Source organism: Ambystoma mexicanum, chromosome 9 (assembly GCF_040938575.1).
Source record: "Ambystoma mexicanum isolate Mex_15411 chromosome 9, UKY_AmexF1_1, whole genome shotgun sequence".
Lineage (NCBI taxonomy): Eukaryota > Metazoa > Chordata > Amphibia > Caudata > Ambystomatidae > Ambystoma > Ambystoma mexicanum.
In genome coordinates this window covers 1,505,881,116-1,505,898,200 of record NC_090931.1, presented here as the reverse complement: position 1 = coordinate 1,505,898,200, position 17,085 = coordinate 1,505,881,116, and the positions used below count along the sequence as shown (strand labels likewise).

The 17,085-nt window shown below is 47.3% G+C and overlaps 1 protein-coding gene across 1 annotated transcript in view; it reads left to right on the top strand.

Moving 5' to 3' along the window:
• The window catches only part of LOC138487539 (zinc finger protein 850-like), a 230,537-nt gene that overhangs the window by 74,661 nt on the left and 138,791 nt on the right, over window positions 1-17,085 (top strand). Inside the window, exon 2 of the mRNA XM_069614028.1 lies at window positions 7,623-9,063. Coding sequence (XP_069470129.1) covers window positions 7,623-9,063 — 1,441 coding nt within the window. The remainder of the gene's footprint in view (window positions 1-7,622; window positions 9,064-17,085) is intronic.

The window sequence follows — 17,085 nt, the reverse complement described above, 5'->3', positions numbered from 1 at the left end:
CTTGGGGTCTGCAGCATTTTGCACGAAGGCAAAGTGTTCAGTAGCGGGACAGGCTCCAACCCAAGGCATGGCACAGGTCAACCACACGTCGAGGAAGAGGAGCTTCAGTGATGAGGAGCTCAAGATCCTTGTGGACTACGTGTGGGCACATGAACGTGACATGCCGGTGCGGACACGGAGCATACACACACGCATGCTCAGTGTTTGGCCCACTGGCAGCGCGTCACTAATCTAATCAACGCCTTGAGCAATGAGAGGCACACAGCTTCTGAGGCATTGCATAGCTCTCAACCATTTGTGTTGCAAAGGCGGGTGAAATCACCCGATTTTGTTTTTGGCGGGTGAGACGCCCATTGAAATGAATGGGAGTGCTGGAGGCTTGGCGGGTGAGTCAGCCTTTTACGAGGCGGCTGACACCCGCCAAAAGCGTGTGAGTTGAGAGCTATGGCATTGAAGCGTTGGAATGACCTCTGACGCAGAGCCAAAGAGAAGCTGGGTAGCACCTACGTGGGCCACCACAAGAAGACGATGAGCTCACTCAACATGAAGAACAAGTCAGTGATATGATTGATGTGGAGCAGATCCAAGGCGGGGGAGACCTGCTAAATTATGAGGACATGTCCAGTGAGTGGTGATGCGTGTGCGTCCATGACATGTGTATGTTGCTTGGATGGATTGTTGTGATTGTCCGTCAATTCTGCCTGTATTTACATGAGTGACATGGGTGGGTATGTCATGGTGGACTGACACGTGCTTGTTGTCCTGTAGACTGCATGCATAAGATGTGCTGCACACCGTGACACTTTTCCTCACTACATATTGTCATTCCTTCCATGTCACTCTCTGTGTAGCCTCTCGTGGCACTCTTCCTGCTCCAACCTGTGATGGCGGGTAGCCTGTGTTGATCTTCCACCCCACACTATCCTTCTGTACTCGCATCTGTGACGTCTCTGATAGGTCACCCTGCCAGATGCACCTCCTCGGAGGTATTCTTCCTTTCCTCTCCTTACCCTTGCAGCTCACTGTCTACGGAGGACTGGTTTTACCTATGGTGGGCTACTGCAAAGGACTCTTACTAGATTTTGATGGTTGAACTCTCTTCCCTCTGCTACTCATCCAGACCAGGACTGTGGGAAGTGTCCTTTTGAGTTGGGGCCAGGGATTGTGTCTCCCTCGGACTGTGATGATGCCACAGTGTCTACAACTGTTCTTTCCTGAACGCTGTGCATTGTTCACAAATCCTTAGGTGTCCTGGGACCGATATTACTTCAACTCCATCTTAAAGATTTGCTTACCTGTCATAGGGGGTCATTACTAGGTTGGAGGTAGCCATGGCACTCTTAGCGCCATGGCTAGCCCCTTACCGCATACCAGGTCCGGGTTCCACGAATGAGGAATTACCTGGCCATTCCAACCTTGGAGGACCCAGTGTTTCCCCATTCAGGGAACCCATCCCCATTCCCATTCGAGCCCCCGTAGGGCTCAATGTGGACCATGCTAACAACAGGCCCGTTAACAACAGGCCCGTTGTTAGCATGCTGGTCCTTTAGCGGCTCCCACTAAGGGCGCCAGCCGCCCTTAGCGGGACCCGCTAAAGGACCTCGTAATGTGGTGGTAAGGGGTTAACGGCACTGGCACCTTTACCGGCGCCGTTAACCCCTTACCACCAACCTCGTAATGACCCCCATAGTCTTCACTCATCCATTTCCCATTCACTCTTGGTTAGTAGCTCCTCATTGCAATGCGTTGGTGGTTGATGTCTGTCTTTGGCTGGGTCCTCCCTCTGGTACAGCCTCTCTGGCCCAATGGAACTGGAAGTGAACCTTCTGCAGGTATGTATGCACATCTGATGCTTCCTCATGTGTTGCACTTACTCTCTTCCTCTCCCCTGCTGGAGTCCATAATGACTGAGATGATGCACTAGTGACCTGGCAACAATCTGATCTCCGACACAGTCCTCTGAGCCTACGTTTTCACCCATGCACTGCATCCCGGCCACTCCCGCACTTGATGTGTGTTTACTGTATCCCTACAACCCACTACCGCCACTTTGCACCTGATGTGTGCATTTGCCTTTCCACTGCCAACAGGCCACAACATTTGCATTACTGGTGACGTATTTGTTTGAAATTGAGGCTGTTCTGCCATGCCCCCTCTCACTTAAAAACCCAGGTATCCCCTTCAACATGCCTACTCACTGGCATGACGTCAATGTGATCTTGCATCATGGTATCAATGGGCTTGTCTTCACTCTATTGCGACACCCTAGCATTGTGACGCTTGTGTATTTTGGTTTTGTGAGTACACTGTAATGTAAGCTCACAACTATTGTACATGGCCCTGGCACTGTAGTCATCGGGTTCCATCTCATGCTGTTTACCAGTTCTTGCATGGCTATGCAGCATCTGTGCATTGCACGTCAGGTGCTTGTGTGTGAAGCAGGTGCTATGCACCATGCACTACATGTGTTGTTGTGTCCTTGATCAGGCAGCAATGGCTGCATTCATAGTTCCCTTCCCTTCCATTTACACTGCGTACGTGCATGGTTTTTGTGTCATGAGTGACATGGCAGGTAAATGTGTTGCATGTGAACATTGTGGTAGCTGTGTGTGTGTGGGCTATGCAATTGACATGGGTCTTCATTTCCTTTTCTGTACATGTGCAGGTGATGAGGCACTTGATGCAGAGGATGAGGATGACGGGGAGGTGGTATAAGATACTGAGCAGCTATCAACCACCAGTGTAGGACGTGGTGTGATAGTCTATGAAGATCCACTGGTGCCACAGTCCATCCTGGCCCTGACTCAGTTGGACTCTGCCTCTTATGATTCCTTTGGATCTGGTGGTGAACCAGATATGGCTTCCTCAACACTGTTGCAGGTGAGTGGATCAACTGTGGGTTCTGTTGTGTCTGAAACGTCTGCAGGGGGTGAAGACCCCTCACAGGGCCAGTCAGTGTTGGTACGTCAGTCTGTGGTGGTTACGGATGCAGGGTCACGCTCCGCAGTATTGACTCCTGGTCCAGGGACAGCTGATCAAGGGAGGGATGCAGTCCTGCAGCCACAGACAGGCCGATCACATCAAGGGCCAGGTCCCCTTGGGCCTGCCAGGCATGGGGTATGCCAACATGGTGGCCGTGTGTCAGCTGGCAATACTGTGTGGGAGCAGTCCATGTATGGTGTTGCACGGCAACAGGGCGCCTCCTATGAGATGTTGGCTCAGGGCATGGAAACGATGGCCAATTCCATGATGCCCCCAGAAAGACAGGTTGAGCTCCAGCTGCAGGCAATGCAGTCCACATGCCGCTCACACAGGCTGCACATGGAGGCCAGCAACAGGAGCCTACGGACGGAACTCTGGGCTCTGCGTGCATCCCTGGTTGCAGAGGGTAGTGCACACAGGAACACCCTGAGGGAAGAGTATAGGTGCCACAGAATTACACTGACTGCACTTGAGGAAGCCTGCAGTAAACGGTCTGAATAGCAGATGCAACAGTTGACTCCTACCATCAAAGAGGAACTCTGTGCATCCCGTGAGGTGTTGCATGGGGACCTCCGAGCTATCATGTTGCAGATGTGAGCATATCAGTCCTGCATGGCCGATGCCATGGAGGACCAGGCCAGGGCTATGCCTGGTGATCCTCCCTTAACACTACCACCTTCTAATGCTACACCAGAGAGTGGTGACAACAGCGACAGCTCTCCCAATCCATGATAGCCGTGCAGCCCATGAACCCATGGAGGTTTTTGTTTTCTTCTCAACACCCGCACATGTACGTGTTGACGTGCACCCTGCCCCTCCACCCTCCTGGGTGACCCTGTGTCCCCTAGCTCCCCCTCTCCCATCCGCCATGGGCTTTTTTTTTGGTTGTTTTTTGTCTATTGTGCTTTGACGTAACAGTGTGTTGCTTTGTGTGGCATCCAAGGGCATCCACTGTAGGTTCCATCTGGATCCATAGAGGCTTGTCTCGTGTTGGTATTTGTGCTTTGGGTCCAGACACATATGCCACTCCTGCTTCCCCTTTCCATGGGCTTGCAAGGAGGACAGCATGTGAAAGTAACTTACACAGGCGCATTGGGCTTCCTTTCTATCTGTGGACAGTCTCGAGTCTGGCCTGTGTATACACCCCTAGTGGGATTCATCATTGTATGACCAGTGCATGGTTGCCATCCCTTTTGTTTGTAGAAAGGGGTCCATCCTTTGATCATGTTCCATCTTCATGTATTGGCTTGCCTATCTGTATTATTGTTGGCCATCGGTCTGTATGTGCTTCCATGCCCACTTTAGTTATCAGGGCCACCCAAAATGATGGAAGGGTGGCATGTGCAAGTTACGACATGTTGAGGCACTTGTGTAATTATGATTTGTCACTGTCAGACATATTCACTATTCTGGCCTGTGTATCTGGTATGTTGTACTGCCCAATTGGTGTCCTTGTGTACATTGATAGTTTGATGTGTGAGAGTGACTTGTTTATGAACTGGTTCTGTTGATTGTTGAGCACTTGGTGACCGTGGAGTTGAGCAATGGCCTTTGATTTACACTTTTGACATTGCATGCCATGGCAAGGTGTGGCGACCAGGTGACACGGAGTGTGGGATGGTTTAGGTGTCCTACCGGCATTTAGAGATGTACTTTGCCATGGTGTTAGTGACATGCTACATCTTCCATGTGCTACTTGTGTGCACACCAGATTGAGTTGGTTTAAGTTCTAAGGGATGCACACAACGTGGCACTTCCAAGGGGACAGGTTCTCTGGGTGGTAAGGTTGGGACAGATGATTGTCCCCTTGTCATAATCGATTGTCACCTGTAATGTGCCAGGACTGTGTGCACTCCGCAGGGTATGGATTTTAGGTGAAAAATTGTGCCACAAGCTGAGTACGGGCAGCCTCGCCATGTGCATTTTCCCCTTGCCATGCGCAGCCACCCTGCATGTGATTGGGGATGTGGGGGCACCACCATGTCCACCGGTACACCACGCTGTGTTGCAACATTGTACAGGACACATGCTGCCACAATGATCCTGCATATAGTAGCTCACCACCAGAGTGGTAAAGGGAGTGGAATCTTGACTTTAGTACTCCGAATGTGCACTCCACTATGGCCCTAGTTGCAGTATGGGCTGCGTTGTATCTTACGTGGGGTGGTGTGGTAGAGTTCCGTATTGGTGTCATCATGTAGCCGCTCAGAGGGAAGGCACTGTCCCCTGTGGAGATGAGATGTGTTGTCAGTGGTGTGGTTTTGTCTGTGTGAGTCATGCATTCATTCGCAGGGCCATTTGTACTCGCCAGTGAGCCATTTGTTGCCATGCCTCCCAGCTTCCAGGGCCTACTGTAGGGGTGACACTCTGAATATGAAACTGTCATGGGTGGACCCTGGATAGTTTGCATATACAGAGGTAATGTTTCCCTTGGCATCACATACAACCTGTACGTTGATGGAATGCTAGCGCTTACGATTGCGATAGATGATCTCTGTGGCCCTAGGTGGACGTAGTGCCACATGGGTGCAATCAATGGCACCAAGCACTTTTGGGAAGTGTGCCACCCCGTAAAAGTCCTGGACCACGGCCTTCCTTTCTGCGGGTGTTCTGAGCATGTATATGTGCCTGTGGACTGAGGGGCCTGCAGTCATGATAGCTAACACCTTGTGTAGGCAGAGTGACTGCGTGGCCTGTGAGATGGCCCTGACAATGGCAGTTGTCCACTGAAATGACTCGGTGGCCAAAAAATACAGTACATTGAGCACCTCCTCCAAGGGGCTCACTGCTTTGGAGCACAAGGTGGGTGATGTGAGGTCATCTTCCCACTCCGTGACCAGATCTAATATGTTATGAGGTGGAAACCTATACCTGGCATAGACCTTGTCATCAGGCATCCCAAAAAGGCAGGTCCTGGGTAAAAAAATGCATGCCCTGACTAACCTCCTCCTGCGGTGTCCCTCGATCACGGCTGCCACAAATGGTACATTCATCATAGCTGTGTACGTGCGTTGGCTTTTGCGCACACTTTTTATGCATTGTTTTTAGTGCGCAGTGACGCTTATGCCAGGTTTCGCATGGCGGACGTGTTTCTGGATTAGCGTGTCTTTTTTTGCTCGCCGGAGAGCCCTGTTTGATTCCATGAATACGTGTTGTTAGCGTGCGTGTGAGCGTTGCAAGTATTTTACTGTGGCACTTCCCACGTAACGACCACATTTACGCTTGTTGTTCCCCATTCCATGTGTTCCGCCCCCTTTTTAGTTGACTGCGCTAGATGGTATGCTCCTTGGCTGGGCGTCTTGCGCAAGGCGTTTGTGGTGTCGCAGTGACGTGTTGCACCTACGCGGGTTCAGCGCAAGTCTCGGGTAAGCCACGCGCAATGTGTTCCATGAATCAACAAACGGGCGCTTGCGCGCATTTTGCACCCAAGTGCCCGTTTCTCTGCGCAATTTTATTCCATGAATCGGGCCTCAAATATTAACTTGGGGTTCTTTATGGTATTTGTTTGTGATATACTATTCTCTTCTTCCATTGTAAGCGATCAGCAATTATGTATTCTTTTCAAAAGCATTGTGGAATCCAGAATCAACTGCAGGCTCTTCATGGCAGGTGAATACAACATTTTCTGTGGCTTCTCGGTTCTTCTAAAACCTGAGTGGAAGGAGGGAAAGCCCAGTGCCCGGCCACATAAATCCGTGGCTTCCTTGGTAGTGTAGGAGCCACGATTCTAACAGTTTGTGAGAGCAGTGACTCGTGTACTTTCAAAGGCCACTCTGCCTTCGACAGAGCATAAGCCCCGGCTTTTGGAAACTGTCCACATCTCAGTCGCAACACTGTCAGGGAACGGTGCCCAGAGGGAGGTGGTGATTGAGTTGAGTGTGAGTCACAGAAAGCCAGGTGCACATTTGTTCATGGGGAGGGGGCTGTCTTTATCTTTGATGCAGGATATAGTCCCCCATACATTTCCTCTCTACCCCCTGTAGGGCTGGTCCAATGGGATACTACAAGATGTGTAAGACGTACATATGGCCATAGACAATGTAACATTATTTATCGGTAGCTCTCCGCTACAATGTATATTCTTTTTTGTGGTTTCCTAGTTACGTCATTGACAGCTTGACAATCGCTCTCATGGTCCATCCGATTCCACTCAGAACCCCCTCAGTGGAATATAGCTGATGGCTGCCCATCTATAATTCTCTTTTTCCACAGTACATTTCCTATATTAAAAATATTGCATCAATTACTGAAAGTGAAATTCATACCCAGGTCTCACCTATTCCTGAATTGGGTAGGGGAACATTCCGTAAAATAGGATTGTGCAAGTAAATAATTGTAAATGATTGTAATATTATGCCAGTACATTTCATCAATTTCTCTCTCCTGATTGATGAAGACTCAAAATGATATATATTGCTATGTTAATCAAGGGTTGGAATATGCTGAGGTTGCAAGATCTTCCTTTTCACTCCTAAAATTGATCTGAGGCAAGACACAAATGGTTTCACTCTGGATCACCCAGAGAGTTTATTTATGAGTGGGGAGTAAAATGAGAATGAACAGTTCTGCACAAAGTGTACTAATTTTTTGTCTGTATGGTGATGTCAAATAATACATGGAATCTCTGCTTCTTTCAACAGAGAATGAGTGGCCATCAATGGATCCATACTGTGGAGAAGTCCAATGAGTGCACAGAATTCGATATGCACTTTACTTGTGTATCACAACTGAGAATACATCAGAGATCCCACACAGAAGAAAGACCATTCAAGTGCTCATATTCTGAGAAAAACGTAACGAGTAGCTCCGATCTGATCAAGCATGGGATGATCCATGCAGGGGGAAAGCCCTATCAATGCCCTGAATGCAAGAAAAGCTTCAGCTGCACCTCAGAGCTGAACCGCCATCAAAGGACCCATACTGGGGAGAAGCCTTATGGGTGCACAGAATGTGGCAAGCACTTTAAACAAGTATCAACCCTGAAGACTCACCAGAGATCCCACACTGGTGAAAAACCATACCAGTGTACGAAGTGTGAGAAAAGCTTCTCTTGCACCGCTAATCTATACCACCATCAGGTGATCCATACAGGAGTGAAGCCCTATCAATGTCCAGAATGCAAGAAAAGCTTCAGTTGTGCTTCAATGCTAAACCGCCATCTAAGGATTCATACTGGGGAAAAGCCTTATGAGTGCACAGAATGTGGTAAACATTTTAGTCAGGCATCAGCCCTGAGAACTCACCAGAGATTGCACACTGGAGAGAAACCATACCGGTGTATGGAGTGTGAGAAAAGCTTCTCTTGCACCACTAATCTATATCAACATCAGATGACCCATACAGGGGTGAAGCCCTATCATTGCCCAGAATGCAAGAAAAGCTTCCGATTCGCCGTGAAGCTAAACGGCCATCTGAGGATCCATACTGGGGTAAAGCCTTATGGGTGCACAGAATGTGGTAAGCACTTTAGTCATGCATCAACCCTGAGAACTCACCAGAGATTGCACACTGGAGAGAAACCATACAAGTGTACAGAGTGTGAGAAAAGCTTCACTTGCACTTCTAATCTATACCAACATCAGATGATCCATACAGGGTACAAGCCCTATCGATGCCCAGAATGCCAGAAAATCTTCAGTTGTCCCTCAGAACTGAACCGCCATCTAAGGATCCATACTGGGGAAAAGCCTTATGGGTGCACAGAATGTGGTAAGCACTTTAGTCAGGCATCAACTCTGAGGACTCACCAGAGATGCCACACTGGAGAGAAACCATACAAGTGTACAGAGTGTGAGAAAAGCTTCACTTGCACCGGTAATCTGTACCGACATCAAATGATCCATTCTGGGGAGAAGCCTTATGGGTGCACACAATGTGGCAAGCACTTTAGTCTGGCATTAACCCTGAGGAATCACCAGAGATGCCACACCAGAGAGAAACAGTACCAGTGTCCAGGGTGTGACGAAAGCTTTACCCAAAGAAGACCTCTGCACAGCCACCAGAAGAGCCATACTGGGGGGCAACTATTCCAGTGTACAGAACGAGATACACCTTTCACTCAGGATTCAGCATTGTTCAAAAGTTAGATGGTCTGTATTATGTAGTGAGGACTCCACTACAGAGTATGAGAAAAGTTTACGCTCAAATCTGGCTCACTGGTATCTGCACAAGCATAAGACGATAAATACTGGGGAGCAGCCATTACTTAATAATGATCCATCCATTTGAGAGCCAGGATAATCCTAGAGATGTAGCTAATGTGACTCGTGGGTTGCCAGAAGAGCATACACAAAAGCCAATACTTAGCTGGGCACTTAAAAGCATTAGCCCACCATCACTTGAAAGTGTCCCCATAGTCAGCCAGATATCCCTTCTGAAGACCAGCCATTCTTTACAGCTTTGCAATATTTGTATTTTTATTTTTTTATTAGCATATAGTTTATTACAAACCCTTTGCTCTGGAATTCATTCCTTAAGTAAACCAAACAGAAACGTGACCAGAAAAAGAAAAAAATACAAGTATAGAATACAAGTAAAGAAAGCGGGGTTCTGGGGGAGGAGGGGGTGTACATAAACACGAAACCGCCTAAAGGCAGGGTAAAAAAAGTGAAAACCAAAAGTCCACAGAGCAGAGATTTAGAATGTCAACACGCGTGTCACTCCTGTTAAATCTAGGTGCTGCAACACTTTTCTTCCCTTAAGGTTCCACACAATCAAGGTTAAGACCACATCACAGCTCCTAGACACCCCTTTATTTACCAAGTGTCGGGAATTTCTCAGAGAATATCAGTTCCAAAAAGAGTACTAGTGCTCTCGTCGGACCCACCTCCCACCAGACATCAGCATCTTCACCATAGGTATTTCTCATACGCTGATGTAAAAGAATGCTTCTTTGTATTCTTAGTTCTGGACAGAAGAGAATCGGATGTTTGAGCGATTCCGGGCGGGCCCCACATAGACGGCATCTGTCGTGCTTTGAGATCCCATATTAGTGCAGTCTCACTTTAGTATGTAGAACAATTAACCAAAATCTTGTCTCTGTGCCTAGCTTTAGGGATTTCTAGACGGTTCTTACATGTAATGACAGGAGGCCCAGATCGTGTCTTATAACTGCCATGGGGATTTCATTTGGAAGACTTAGACTTTTTTCCAGAATTTACTTTCTAGGCTTTCCTAGCTTTCCCAATCAATTCCCAGTCCTGCCTCCGTCGCATTGATTAATGATGGTACCACCTTTTGATTATAAAAACTGATGACCGGAAGAAATGAAAATGTCCCATATTTTTTCCCAATTAGCATGCCTTGGGCTGATAACTGGGTTACTTTTAAATTCAAACTTGATCTCCAAGGTTTCTCAAACCTGCTTGCCCTTATCGGGATTCCTAGGTACTTGATTGAGCTGTTGACATTAATTTTATTTTCCTTCAAGACCCAGTTCTTTTTCCTTTGATTGGACATTACCAAAATGTCTGTCTTATATTGATCTTCAATCCATTCTGTTCGACGTAGATCTTCCGGGCGTCTAGATTTTTCTGTAGCCCAAACAGCATTTTGTCTAGGAGAATCAAGTCATCCTCCTACCTGCGGATGACCCGTTGATCTTCGGTGGGCAGGATCGAGGGGGGGGGGGATCTAGCACATCCTTCATATCTGTGGTGTAAATATTCTAAAGGATTGGCGCCAAGGGGCAACCCTGCTTTAAACCTCAATGTTATTTCTCTGGTCAGGTTTCCCGCCTGGTCTTATCTTATTTTCAAGGAAGTCCCCGTGTGTAGGTCCTTGATGGCTTCAATTAGATCTTTTGGGCATCCCATTGTTGACATTTTGCCCCATAGTTTTTCTCTGTCAATACTGTCTAAGGCACATTCCATATCAATGCAAGCCATGAATAAGTTGTTATCCCCCTTAATGTTTTCATCTTTAAGAGGTTAATTAGAAATAGAGTCAGGCTACATCCCACATTCCTCATGAAACCAGTTTGTCTTCGGTCGGAGGAGTTTGAATGTATCACCCAATCCTTTAATGTTGCCAGTAGAACCCCAGCAAAGATTTTGACCAATACATCCAGGAGGGCTATCGGTGTGTAGTTTTTACGGTCTCTTCTATTCTCCTTATAGATAGAAATGACCACAGTGCACCTCCAGGATGTATGTACTCTTCTGCAAAAGGCTACCCTGTTAAAAGGGATCAGGCAGAATTCTGCCCAGGCTTCTGGGGCCTCCTTGAGCATAGCGTTCGTTAGCCCATCTGGGCCGGGCACTCTGGAGTTGCTTGCTTTTAATATGATACCCTGTATTTAATCTTTTTGGAATTTGATTTGCCAAGAATCATTCCCGGTCCAGTTTTCCTCTGACTGTCTCACCTTTCTCTCAGCAAATGAGATTTCAAAATGCTCAACCCATTTACTTTTGTGGATTGGGTTCAGCTGGAGCATACCGTTATCACGGTCCCTCCCATTTGACAATTGCCAAAGATTTCTGATGTTTCTTGTGTCCATATCCTGCATCATAAATTCAGCGTTGTTTTAGTAGAGGATCGCTCGATGTGATTTGACCCAATTCCTGTGGCATTGTTTCCTTTTTTCATCTTTTCTCTCCTTGAGATAAGTGGAAGTGTCCTTAGAATCCTGAGATCATGATTCAAAAGACATTTTTTTGTCAGTCATTAATGGATCACATACATGATTTCGTCAGAGTGTAGACTTCATTCCTTTTTTCCCTACCACTCGGAGGCTTTTAAGGTCTTTACCAGCTGGGGGATGTTATCTGGTTTGATGCGTAGCCTGTTCTTCCCAGGTTAAACTAACAGAGGGTGGTTCCAGTTTTTTAGTTTCAGTTTGCCCTTAGAAGGCTGCCCTGATCTCACGCACGTTAATACCAAGCGGTCATGGTCACTGTATTTTGTTGGAATCCCTTATAGGGAGGCTCTTCCGGCGAAAATAGAGCCGGTCACAATGAAGTAATCCAGGGTAGCACTAGAGAATTTAGAATGCCAGGTTGCTGCCACAGTAAGGTCCCCCTCAACCTGCCTTTTACCATATATATATATTCCTTAAAAGGGTTACTTACACCCACTTTCGAGATCTCGTAGTTTGGTTCTCGTCTTTATTTTCCGACACTCCTGGTTTTCTTGAGCAAGGGCAAAGGCAGTCTATATTGAGGTTGCTGCAAATAATAATCCAGGTTCTCTCTATTTTTGCATGGATCCAATCGATCCATTTCGTGTCAGTCAATGAAATGGCCATGTTCCTTTGCTTTGGGGTTCCAGTATAAATTAAAGACTGCCAGATTTCCCAGACTTTCATTTCGGCAATCTGTCAACTTCATTCTTATTATTTGTGATAGAGAGTTTGGGTGTATTACTCTTAAGACCTTTCCCAAGGAATGATTTTTGATAAAGGTTAGGAGGCCTGAACTTGGCCTTCCCCTCCTCCCTTTTATTGCTGTATTTAAGTAGCCAGTGTATCCATCTAGAAGGTGTGTCTCCCTTAGCCATGATTCCTGTAAGCAAATAATATAAAAATTCACCAAGCCTGGATCGAGAGCCTGAAACAGGTGAGTGAAACCTTTGGTGTTCCATGAGCCTATTTGCAAAGTTCCGGGTCCATTCGGTTCGGCCCTCTAGTCAGAGGGTATAGAATTTAGCGCTCTCGGGAGCCAATCCCAGGATCGCGCTACCTCCTCTGCAGGGTCAATATGGCTTCTGTTCGCATTCTTAAGTCATTGGGCCTCATTCCGAGTATGGCGGTAAGGGATAGCGGCCACCGGTAACGAGACCGGTGGCGGTGATCCCTTACCGCCATACTCCGAGTTCCCTTTGCACTCTCGCCCTTAACGCCTGCTTTGAGCAGGTGTTAAAGTCGAGGGCGCAAAGGGGCGTCCAAGCCAATAACGGTGACCGTAATGAACGGTCACCGTTATTTGCATCTTCCCCATTCCCATTGAGCCCTATGGGGGCTCATTTGGGAATGGGGAAGAGCCTTGGTGAATGGGGAATTACCGCCCCCCAACCTTGGAATGGGGCGGTAATTCCGCCATCCACCAAGGCGCTGCCGGTCCGGGTACGGCGTCAACCAAGGCGTTAATAGCGCCATTGGTTAGCGCCGTACTCGGAATGAGGCCCATTAACTGCCTTCACCAACATTGTTGTTGGGGCTGAGGATGTCAAGTGTAGGCACACTCAATCATTTTCGTGTTCATTAGGAAAGTCCACGCTTTTAATATCTTTAGATTCCATCACCCGTCGTTGAGGTATGAGATGAAATCGACTCATTATGTTGTTCCTGTTCAGAATTAGACTGTCCTTTGCTTTCAGCACTCCCTCCAGGATCACTTTTCTGTTTTCCTGTACGGTATTCTGCCTTTCTGAGTGGTTGGACTCACCTACTTGCTTTAAGGGTAGATGTCGTCCGTTCCCCAACAGTCTCCTTTCTCCAGGGCGCCTATCCCTATGTGATTATTCTAACTTTGTTTTTAATAGTCGGCTGTCGCCCTACAGGGGCTGTAGATTGGAGAGCCAGTCTTGCCCGTTTTCCCTCCAGGGTCTCAAATAGGTAGCCGGTAGGGGAGTGCAACCTGATTCTGCGACTTTCTTATTGGGATTGGGCTGGGCTGGTTGGTAGTAACTGCACAGCTCTCAACAGAGGCCTCTGACTCAGTCTTCATAGGTGGATAACTGAAGGAGGACATCTCCGTCATTTTCCTTGTTTGATGATACTGTATCAGGTGGATGGGACCCACAAGATTCAGCCGAGAACCTGCATGGTCTCATATATTTTTGTGTGTCATCCGGGTGATACTCTTCTGTTCTTTTTGACAGAATAGATTAATTATCTGGGACAGGTCTTAGATTTCTAATAAAGTTCCTTGTACCTCTGCCTTTTGATGTAAAGCCAACAGGTATAGTTTTAGATTTAGGCAGTAGGACACGTTTGGTCTTTTTTTAACTCCTTCTTCGGGGGGGACCATCCATTTAGTACCATCCTTCCCAAAAATTGGGAAGTGGTTGGTGTTCAATGTTACATACATTTTAACAGTTCCGCTTCCACACTCCGTGACAGCTGACTCAAAGCCACAACCACTAGTGGATGGACCAGGGCTAGTGGTCATTTCTTTGACCCCTGTTTTGGGGGTTTTGCCCATATTTTCGTCGGTCAGATGTGACACAATCTTACATGAATTTTCTTGGGGAGGGTTCCTGCGGTTTCAAGTTGAGAATTCCTATTGGCCTCTGGTTGCAGATTTATGTTGACTTCTTGAAATTGAGTCTTACTAACTTCAGGTAGGGGTTCATCTATGCCAAGACGGGTCACACAGGATACTTAATTTGTTGCATAGACTCCACAGACCTTACTTCCAGCATCCTGTTGTCTCATTGAAGTACTCCTGGATTTGTATTGCGGCTGCATCATTTTTATTGTGTCCCTAAAGGATTTTTTTTTTAAACTTTTGTCCGCTCTGGCCTCTTCAATTAAGTCAATCGGAGTTTTGTAAATCACACCCTCAGTATTTTTCCTTTACTCTTTTTTCGCGCAATGCTTCCATATGGCATTCAATAAAAATTAAAGCAAGAAGAGTTGATTGGTCCTTGTAGCTGTCATTCAATTTTTCATAAAGTTTCAGAATGGTGATTGAAACCATTGAGCTGATTGCAGTTTGAAGTGAGTCACATTGGTCTTCCCACCTGTTGAACTCCTGCACCCTTACTGTGTTCTTTTGAGTGATTTCTGTCTGATTTTTAGATCTTCTACATTTGGCCTAGGGACAGTCGTCTTCCGAAACCGTTTCATAACCTGAAGCCTCGCTTGAACTTGGTGGCTGGATTTGTTGCTTTTACCAGTCTTGCGTGTTCTGACCGTCGTCCTCTTACTTGGCCCCCTATTCGCCATCTCTGTTGATTTTCCTCAGGGACCATCCGGCACCTTATCTTCACCGGATGCTATTTGCCTTTTATAGAGGCCAGGCACGTTGAATTCTAGCTCTGGCCGCACTTCCCGTATGCATCTCTTTCTTGCTCTACTTTGGTGGGTCGAGCTCATTTGCAAAGTCAGGCAGGGAATGTCTTTCACAAGGAGGGCAGCAGAAGATTCTCCCTCTACAGCTGCATATGAATTTTTGATTGGATCTTGATTTAAACCCTTCGCTCGATTTTCCCTGTGTTCAGGGCACTCTGCACATGCTTGATCCGTTACCTTGCTAGAGTCCTCAGTCAGCAGCTCCTCTGCTTGATGTGAGGTTTGATTAGGAGGACCTAGGGGGGCACAACTGGATTCCCCAGCAAGGATATCTTTACCAAGGGATGCTTGGCAGTCTCCAGGACCGAACCGGCCTCAGAAGCTCCATATGGAGCCGTGGTTTGCTCTTCTACTAAATCAGGAGTAGAGAGGAGTTCAGTATCCGCAAAGACAGGCGATTCATTATCCTGGATCAAAGCAGGAGGGGCCTTCCCGGCGATCGGATCGCTGCTTTCCTGCTGGCACCTCACCAGTCCCGTTGTCAATCCAGTTTCTCTGATGTTTTTAAAACTGGCCAGTTATTTACTTCTAGGTTTCTGTTTACATCCTGGGACTTTGATTCCCTTGTAGATGAGCTCCTGTGCTGCTGTGGACACCGGTCCTCCGTTAAGAGGGATTGGTTTAACGGGCAAGCTCTCCAGCTGCAGCCCATTGCTGTGTTCGGGGACCCACCTCAGCCGAACAGGCCCCACCCACCCGCTGTCTGCTTCTGCCTGGATATCAGTGATCTTAGGACTTAAAACAATTATTGCATCCCTCGGTAAACCCTGCTGCTCGTTATTGAGCACACCCGTGTTTACAGTCTCCTCCGGGGCACATATTCCTTGTGGTTGTGATGGAGGACCATCCCGGCCATCACCCATTCCCTCCGTGATCTTTACCGCAGAAGGTCACGGTTGCGACAAGCCGTGGGGATCAGCTGATCGCAGCTCGTCAAAGGTAAGCTTGGAGAGGGCAGAGAGGGTAATTTCCAATACCACCCTCGCATCGAACCTCAAGGAAGGAGTAATGGGGGTGGGAGGGATTATTTCATCAGAGGAGGAATCTCGCATAGACAAGGCTGCTTTAGAAACTGTGAAATGCTGTTCGCTCCCTTAACAGCATTGGTCTTGAATCGCAGTTGGCTCTGGGTCCTTGACGATCCCTCGGCCTCACACCTCGGGTCCATGTCCATTTTCTCCACCTCCACTCCGCAAACACTCAGCCAACACTCTGCTACGCTCTGCGTTTGGAGTCAGGTTTTGACAAATCTGCTAGCAGTAGTGCCTCCTCAGTAACTGCAATAGAAAGGAGACTCCTGCCCACCAGCAAACAGAGCAGCAAGCCGTAGAGAGTGTTTTACTGACAACACTCAGACAACCCTCCGCTTTGCAATATGCTACTGTGACTAAGTGCACTCAGGCACAGCCAGAAAGGGTTTTTTTAGGTTATATGTTCCATTTCAGATAAGAGATCCTCATATTTACCTTTGTTTAAGCAAGGTGCTGTGTGCCCATATGTTTTGCAATCACATATTCAGTTATGTCATGTGAAAGCACACAAAAGCGGCAGAATAGTGCATTTTAGTGTAAGGGGGGTTCACTTACTCCTCTCTTTTGAGTCCACCAGCACATGGATTAATCACTTTCTCACAGACCACTTTCTCGGGCGACTCCAACATCTCCATGGTTGAGACTGGTTTCCGATGTAGGGCAAGCAGGTTGCCACATAGATGTTTTGCCCCCTCCACCTTCTTGTACTTTTCCTTCCATCTCCCCACTTTTCTGAACTCATATTTATATTCTATGTCCTCTTGTATTGTCCTTTCTTAAAACCTAAGGCACTACGGTACTGTGATTAACCTACTGTGGTTGGATTTAGGGCGTTATCCACTCTGATTCCCAATTTACCCTCCATGCTCCTAGGGGCACTTAAGCATATCTCTGGACCATCATACAACGCCACACTCGCTAACAGTAATTGCTATTTGAGTACCATTATTCTGCCACCCATGCATAGTCACTGCTAGAATTTTGCACCTTAGTATACGACTCAAGCCAGCACATTTCAGTATACACACATACAGGCTAATGTCCTACCTGGCCTTTGCC